Source organism: Crocuta crocuta, unplaced genomic scaffold (genome assembly GCF_008692635.1).
Source record: "Crocuta crocuta isolate KB4526 unplaced genomic scaffold, BGI_CrCroc_1.0 scaffold115, whole genome shotgun sequence".
Taxonomy (NCBI): Eukaryota; Metazoa; Chordata; class Mammalia; order Carnivora; family Hyaenidae; genus Crocuta; species Crocuta crocuta.
Window position 1 is genome coordinate 6,602,891 of NW_027530575.1, and position 8,102 is coordinate 6,610,992.

The following is an 8,102-nucleotide window of genomic DNA, read 5'->3' on the forward strand; positions in this document are numbered from 1 at the left end:
GCCCGCCGCGCCCCGCCCCGCCCGCTGCCGCCGCCGCCGCGGGCCCTGGGGATCTGAAGAGGAAGGGCGGCCCGGGCCCTACGCTCAGCTTCGTAAGGAGCCGCGGGGGTGGGGGCGGGCGCCAGGGCGTGCCTTGGCCGAGGGAATCGGGGCCCGAGAAGGGGGATCGGGATCCGGGTGCACCCTCCGGCCCAGATGAGGGGGGCTGTCCGAGTCGCCCGCTAGGGATCCGGAACCTGGATTCTCGACGAGAGGTCTGGGGGCGGGGGTGGTGACCCCCGGAGCCCGCCCGCGGGGGCCAGGAGCCAGGGAATTGCATTCGAAACAGCGCTCGGTGGAGGAGGAAACAGGATATCGGGATTCCTATTTGAGTGGTACTTGAACTTGGATAATGAGACCATCTTCGACTATGGGGACGGGGGGCAAATTCAAATCTGGAATCGAAGCTGTGGGATTAGAGACTAGGAGCGGTTACTGTGTGACCTTAGGAAATTTGCTCCATTTCCCTGAGTTTCATTCGCCCATTCGTTCGCCCATTCGTCCATTTGTTGAGCACCTTACCTTATGCTGAGCATTGTGCTGGGTGCTGGATGTGCCGTGTTGAACATGACAAGATCGTTGCCTTCCTGGAGTATATGGACTGGCCTATCCTTAAATTTCCTGTTTGCAAAAATGGATATGATTGCATTTTCTAACGCTGGTGAGGCCTCAGTGAGGCCATCCCAGAGGTTAGTGCCGGGTTTGTTTTATAGGAAGGGCTAAACCACCAGTAATTCTCGGTTGGGAATGAACACCCCACCCCACTCCATCCCCCACCCCCACAGTTTGACAGTCTGTGAAGAAATTTTGGGTTGTCAGAACTGGGGGAGGGATGCTGTTGACATCTGATTAGAGGCTAGAGATGTGCTCAAATCCTACAATGCACAGGATAGACACCCCCCTGGCCCCCGGGCAAAAATGATCCAGCTCAAAATGTCACTAGTGTGAGCTTGAGAATCTGTAGGCTAAATAAATGGCAACTATATTGATGGTCAACTCTGAGCTTGCTTTGTTTCTGATACTGAGATCAAGTCCCTGGGGGCTCCTCCCTGGCTCAGTTGGTAGAACAGGGGACTCTTGATCTCAGGGTCTAGAGTTCAAGCCCGACCTTGGGCATAGAGCCTGCTTTTAAATAAAAAAAAAAAAAAATCTGACAAATTTCGTTAATAACAACAACAAAAAGAAGAACGAAAACCAAGTAGCTGATTCATAGCCTGGGTATTCATTTGTTCAGAGATGAGGTCCCTTTGGTGTGGAGAAAAGCGTTGGCTTGAGGGTAACAGACCGGAGGTCAAGTTTTGGATCTAGCGGTGTGATTTTGGGCAAGGGATCTAACCTCTCCGAGCCTCAGTTTCTTCACTTGTTAAAAGCGCGTGGGAATAGTCCCAGCAGCACAGGTCACTTGATGGCTGGTTGAGGAGTAGAGATGGGATGAGATGTGTGAAGCCTGTTGCAGTACGTGGGCACAGAAAGTGCTCTCAGTAGGAGCAGGTGAAGGGCCAGGAGGAGATCTGGAGTGAGACTTCTGTTGGGGTAGTGTTAGGACCTAGGTTCCTGCCTGGGTCTGTGTAAGAACTAGAGGTGGAAGCTGAATACCCCTTTGTGAGTGACAGCAGTAGTGACTGTCACTGCCTTTCCCATTTCTTCATCGAGGGGCGCTCTTAAAGAGGCCAGGTTAGGTGCAGGGGGGACAGTGTCACTTGGTGGTTAAGGATGTTGCTCTGTGACTTGGACCCATCTAACCCTGAATCCGGTTCCATTGTTCGCTGCCAGCACGACCAAGGGTACGGCCCTCTCCTTCTTAAAGATATTTCCTCATGTGTAACACGGGGATGGTTGTAACCTTCACCTAAGGGCAGCCGTGAAAGTGAAGGATGATATCCCCAAAGCGCTTGGCACCGGGCTTAGCATACACTGGGCGCTTAGCAAAGGGAGCCGCGGCTCACTGTGTGGTCCCTGCTAGGGGAGGGGGGAGGCTTCGGGATGGAGAGTGAGGACAGCCTGTCCCCACTGATGTGGGGGTTCTTCTCGCTTTCAGGGAGGGCTGCCCAGGGGCCCAGGACTGCCAGGGCATCACGGGCCCGGGGCAGGCGCTAAGAGTCGCGTGTGCTCCTCTCTGATTGCTGCGCAGGTCGGCCGGCTGGCGGAGCTGGGCGCGGCGTCGGGCCGGGCCACCGGGCCGGGCTAGGAAGGTGTAGTGGGCCTCAGCGCCGCCAAGGGCGGGCCCGACTCCTGTAACCGTTGCAGTCTTCTGTCCCTTCACCCAGGTGGGCAAGCGCAGAGGCGGGAACAAACTAGCCCTCAAGACGGGAATAGTAGCCAAGAAGCAGAAGACGGAGGATGAGGTGAGTGGGCTGAGTGCAATGGGGGCGGGGGGCGACCGGGGGGCACCCACCGTGCCTTTCCCTTCCAACCTCAGTGCTTGGCGGCTGACCCCTTTCCTTCCCTGTCTAGCACCCCGGGGGCCCTGGGCCAGTACGGGAGGGGGGCTTTCAACAGGATCCCCAGATAACTTGAGTCTGCAGCTCTGTACCTCAAACCCAGGACCTTCAGGGTGATGTGGGGGAGGGTGGGTGTCAGCTGTCTCAGGACAGTCCTGACCCCAGCTCCTGGCCTCCTCGGTATCCCCTTGCAACCCCTGTGTGCCCCCACCCGCAGGTATTAACAAGTAAAGGTGATGCGTGGGCCAAGTACATGGCAGAGGTGAAAAAGTACAAAGCCCATCAGTGCGGCGATGATGATAAAACTCGGCCCCTGGTGAAATGACCCCCTTCCCCCGCCTGCCTACGGCCCGGGACTCTCTTCGATGTACATAACTATTTAATGCAGCGGCAGTGGCGGCAGCCTTTCCCCTCCCCAAGGACTTCTACACAGAAGGAAATCGAGATGCTTCCCGCAGCCGCGGACGATTCTCCAGGACTCTTTTTTACCTTGAGCACTTGCCTCCTGAGACTTCATAGAACAGTGGTTTACTGTCCCCTCTCCTCCTACCTCCTCGCTCTCTCTGGCTCTTTCTGTCTTCCTCCCCACCCCCACCCTACCCTCTTAGCCATCACTTCTGGGAAGTAAAGAACTTGACTTAGTGCCGGAACTGTGTGCTTGGTTTGCCTTCTTTGTTCTCTGCACCCTAAGAACCCCCCTCCCCCCTCCCCACACAATGGCCTAGTCCTGGGTCTGGCCTGGGGAGGGGGATATTGGGGAGCCTGGGGGAGACAGGAGTGCGTCCTTTCCTTTTGGCCTGGACTCTCCTTGGGACCCATTTCCCCCCACCCCTGACAGAGCCCCTGCTGTGGCTTCTCATGTCCAGGTTCGTATCCTAGCCCGGTGTGGCCGGGGCACAGCTGTCAAGCCGTTCATTCAGCAGACACTTAATGAGTGCCCACTGTGTGCGTCCGGGTTTTCTGGGACCTGAGGCCACAGCAGTGACTAGAACACACCATGTACACTCCCTGCCCTTCTGGAAGGAAACAGACACAGACAAAAAGGGGAAGCCATTTTGGGAGGTGACTGGGAAGAGGTGCAGGGTAGAGGCAAGGGGGAGGGTGTCTGTTTTTCCCTTGACATCTGATCTGCGTCCTGAGGGAAGTGAGGGAGCAGCCACTGTGAAAACAGGTGGGAGAACTTGTGGCTTTTGCGAGGAGCTTCCAGGTGGCCCATATGACTGAACCTGCAGTGAGGAGGGTGTGTGGGTTATATACAGAGCCTTGTGTGCCAGGGTCAGGATTTGGGACTCGATTCTTAGAAGAAGCCTTGAACGTGGGGGCGGGGGGGGTGGNGGGTGGGCAGTATGAGCCCAGGAGCCACAGGTTGTTTTCTATCTTAATAGGACCCCCTGGCTTCTGTGTGGACAACAAAGTGAAGAGGGCCCTGGGGCAGAACCTGGAGATGAGGCTGGGCCGTGATTGGGGGAGGGGAGGAGGTGGAGGGTTGGAGGCTGAGGAGGTGAGTGGGGCTGGGTTCTGGATTCCGGTGGGGGTGATCTGTCCTGCCAGATACTTGCGGCCCTCCCCAGGAGGCTGGGTCGACCTCACCCTCTGTATACTATCAGGAGCACAAATGCCACCTTGCAGAGCATGACTGTTGACATGTCGGGATGGAGTGGCCTAGAGGAAGCCTGACCCCTAGTGTCCATTAGTGCTCCTTGTATTTCTGTGCCCTCCTGAAAGCCACCTGGCTGCCTGTTCTCCACTGAACCCACAAAGGCTTTAAGATGCCCCTGCTTCCCCATGATCCTTTCTCAAGCCTCCCTAGAGCTGGAGTGACAGCTGGGGCCCCCGAGGCATGGGCCCACCTCCTGGGCCTTCCCCGTGCAGGAATGACGAGCAGCTGGCACTGCTGCCCATCCCAGATTCAGGCTCCCATCCCCCTTCCATCAGGAGGACCGCGACTTGGAAGATCATGGCGGGTCATGGTGGCCACCTGGTGCCTGGGATCTGGGTAGGCTGAGGGAGGAGGGCTGAGGTGGCACCCGCCTGGCCTCAGACCGACAGATCCAGCCCGTGGGGGATGGGGTGGACCTTCCAAATACCGAGCACCCAGATAGGCAAACTTGTTTTAGCGGAGCTAACGCTCTAGAGGAGGAAACGAGGAACAACATAGAATACAGAACACATCTGAAGGTTATACATTCTATGGGGGGGGGTATGTGCGAAAGGGGGACAGAGATGAGTGTGAGAAAGCTGGGAAGTTTAAGCTGGTCAGAGGTGGCCCCGCGAGCAGGTAACATTTGCCCCAAATTCTGAAAGCGGTGAAGATCCTCGGAAGTGTTCGAGGCCAAACGAACAGTAGGTTCAAGGACACCCAGGTTTGTCAAAGAGAAGAGCTTTGGATCAGGAGGCCTGCCCCTCTCACTTCCTGCTAACACCCCGAAAGGCTTGTCTCATTTATCTTCCACATTGGCTCAAAGGTCTCTTTCTCCTACTTTGGGGATGGTGAGCTGGTCCAGGTGTAACTTTAACCTTGGGGATGTAGTGTCGGGGGAGGGGACATAGGAAGCCAACGGTGCCACCCTTACCTCCTCCCTCAAAGGCACCAGCAGCCGCTGGATCTTTAAAAAGAAACGCAGTGGGAGAAGTAGGTCGCCCCTGCAGCAGCTCAGCCTCTTTTCTGGAGTGTCAGGAGGCAGGAGGAGCTGATGGAGTCCCAGCAGCCCCCTTCACTGCATTCACCAGTCCTGACCTGGGGAAAGGCTGAAAGGGAAGGAGAATCAAATTCAGGGTTCGGTGAGTCACACAGCCGTGGCTTCAAACTATTCTGATGCCTGTTAGTTGTGCGATCTTGGGTAAGTCATTTAGCCTTTCTATGGTTCAAGCTCTAAATCTATGAAATAGGGGCAAAATACAGAAGCATCTGCAGCGCTAAGGTCTTTTTCTTTTTTTTAATTTGTTTATTTTGAGAGAGAGAGAGCGTGCACAAGCAGGGGAAGGGCAGAGAGGGGAGACAGAATCCCAAGCAGGATCCACACCATCAGTGCAGAGCCCAGTGCAGGGCTTGAACTCACCAACTGTGAGATCATGACCTGAGCTGAGATCACAAGTCTGTCGCTTAACAGACCTCAGCACCCAGGCGCTCCAGAGTCAAGTTCTAAAGTAAGGGCAGGGGCACCTGGGTGGCTCAGTTGGTTAAGTGTCCTTCAGGTCAGGTCATGATCTTGCGGTTCATGGGTTCTGGCCCCATGTCAGACTCTGTGCTGACAGCTCAGAGCATGGAGCCTGCTTTGGATTCTGTCTCTCCCTCTCTCTCTGTCTCTCCCCCACTCACGCTCTGTCTCCCTCTCTCAAAAATAAATAAACATTTAAAAAAAAGTAAGGTCAATACTGATGAAATAGACATGAACCCTGATATTATTTGAAACAGCTGTCGTTATTTTTCTGAGTGAAGCAATGGGCTTGGGTTGGGGGACGTGTAGTGACCTTTAAACGTGAGTGCAGTGTGAAGAGATGCTCAGAGACACTGTTGTAAACGGAGAGGCCTTTGTCTCCCATTTAGGATAAACAGTTGAGTACCAGCTCCTTGAGTTTCTTTTCTGCATTGTTTTTAGTTGAAGTAAGTTTGCTGTGAACAGGGCTGTTGTGAGAATTACATTAGCAAATTGCCTGGCACCCAGTAGCAGAGGAGTAGGTGCTTAAGAAATAGTGAAATGGGGGCACCTGACTGGCTTATTCCGTACAGTGTGTGACTCTTGATTTTAGGATCGTTAGTTCAAGCCCCACATTGGGCACGGAGCCTACTTAAAAAAAAAAAAAAAAAAAAAAAGGAGGGGAAAAGCCTGGATTCACTACTCAAATCCGCTAGATGGGGGAGAGGAAGAAAGACTTCCACGATCACACAGGGCCAATACCTTGGACCACAAAAGCAGCACGGGTCACTTTACTCTGCCCGACTCTCCTCTCCCCCAAGGCTTGGTGCAGGACCAATAGAAATTTGACTTATTTTGATTTTTTGAACCTGACATATTAAAAGGAGAAGGTGTGCATGAAATTTTCTCGCTCATCTCCAACGCTCTCCCCACTTGACCCTTATCTGGGGCGACCCCCAACCCTGAGCAGAAAACTCTTGCACCCGCTCCTGAACTTCCAGTCTCAGCCCCTCAATGTCACTCTTCCTTTCTTCTCAATGCCCACCTCCGGAGGGGGGATGGTTTCCAGACCCCCGGATTTTGAGTCACAGCCAGAGTCCGTAAGCGCGGCAACGCCGGCGCCTGGTGAGACGGGATTTGTAGTTCTGGGGGCCACGGGGCAAGCGAGGGGAGGCCAATGCGCATGCGTAGGCGGCGGCTTTCTGCACGTGTCTCTCCAGCCGGGTGTCCGTAGAGCAAAGGTGGGAAACCCGGTTGCTCCTGTAGGGAATTTTCCACGACTGAGTAGCGATCGGCGCCAACAGATCCTTCCTAAGCCCGGGAGGCCCCAGTGGAGAGGTCTTAGGTACCTTTTTTTCATGTATGAACGGAGGGGGGCTGACTTTGCTAATGGAAAGTGGGCTGAGAAGCGTGTCTCCTTCCTCCCCGCTGGGGCAGATATTGACCTGCCTCCTCTGAAGCCACAAAGTTCTTCAGGGCAGTGCTGGGTTGTTCTTTGGGATTAGAGGCCTAGTTGATTAAGTAAATTCAGTAAATATTGGCTTAGGGTGTGGCTGAATACAGTGAAAGGAAGGCCTTGAGGTCTCCGGGTAAAAGCCAAGTTTTTAAAGAACAGTTTACGGCAGGCCTGGTAATGCTTAACTTGATCTCTAACCCAGCAAACTCTTCTTATACCCGTTTGACAACTGGCGAAACTAAGACTCCAAGCGGCAGGAGGTTGCCCACCTTGTTATTAGCCTGGCTAGGAGGAGGGAAACTGAGGCACCCCAGGATCTCCAACTCCTCCCTCCTGTGCTGCTCAGCTCTTTAAAGAAAAGAGGTGCCCTACTTTGTCCTCAGATGGCAAAAGGATTACGAAGATGCCTTTCATCATGACCCTGCCCTTGCCTAAAGTTCCTGGGCTGTTTCACTCTATTCAACCTCAGGTAGGGAAAGCGATTAGGGCTTTTGCTTCCGGGTTTATTAATTTCATATCCATGTGGGTTTTTCTCAGATCCTTATGAAAAGTATGAAGTAGTACTGGAAAGCAAATAATACAAAATGTGGCAGAGTCTTCTTCAGGAACGCAGCCGAGGGTGCTCCCTTTGTCCCGCTTTCCTTCCTTTGTCTCTGGGGTGTAAAGTCTAACCTAGACCAAGTCTTCTCCGGGTCTTTCCATGAGGGCACATATTGTGCTCCTCCCAGGTACCCTCGGGATGCGAGGAGGAAGGCACATTTCAATTTCTGGGTGGGGGGGTCAGGGGGCAGACGAAACTGGCTGTGGCCGCGAGGTTGCCGGGTCCACCACACGTCGAAAGTCCCCACGCGCCACCAAACTCCGCTCCCAGCAAAGAGCTGCTGTCAGGCGGGTGTGAGAGACGCTGAGAAAACGAGACGCTGGGAAGACCGAACGGCCAGAGGGGCCAGGAAAGCCGCCAACTCTCTGGTCACGTGACCCGGTCTCGGCGGGGCCCGTTCTCCCCGGAGCCGGGCCACGTGTTATGGT

The 8,102-nt window shown here is 54.4% G+C and overlaps 2 protein-coding genes across 4 annotated transcripts in view; both read left to right on the forward strand.

The window, feature by feature from the left end:
• TRIR (telomerase RNA component interacting RNase) overlaps positions 1-3,130 on the forward strand; it is a 3,722-nt gene extending 592 nt beyond the window's left edge. The window contains exons 2-4 of one of the 2 annotated variants that reach the window (XM_077767879.1): positions 1-92; positions 2,307-2,384; positions 2,698-3,130. In XM_077767879.1, the coding sequence (XP_077624005.1) occupies positions 1-92; positions 2,307-2,384; positions 2,698-2,805 (278 nt within the window). In that variant the 3' untranslated portion in view covers positions 2,806-3,130. Of the gene's footprint in view, positions 93-2,306; positions 2,385-2,697 lie in introns of those variants that run through there. The other variant, XM_077767880.1, reaches the window with a different exon arrangement.
• Positions 3,131-6,892: 3,762 nt separating this feature from the next.
• The window catches only part of TNPO2 (transportin 2), a 21,024-nt gene continuing 19,814 nt past the window's right edge, over positions 6,893-8,102 (forward strand). Inside the window, exons 1-2 of one of the 2 annotated variants that reach the window (XM_077767882.1) lie at positions 6,893-6,962; positions 7,276-7,542. The gene's annotated coding sequence lies outside the window, so the exon portion shown is untranslated. The remainder of the gene's footprint in view (positions 6,963-7,275; positions 7,543-8,102) is intronic. The other variant, XM_077767883.1, reaches the window with a different exon arrangement.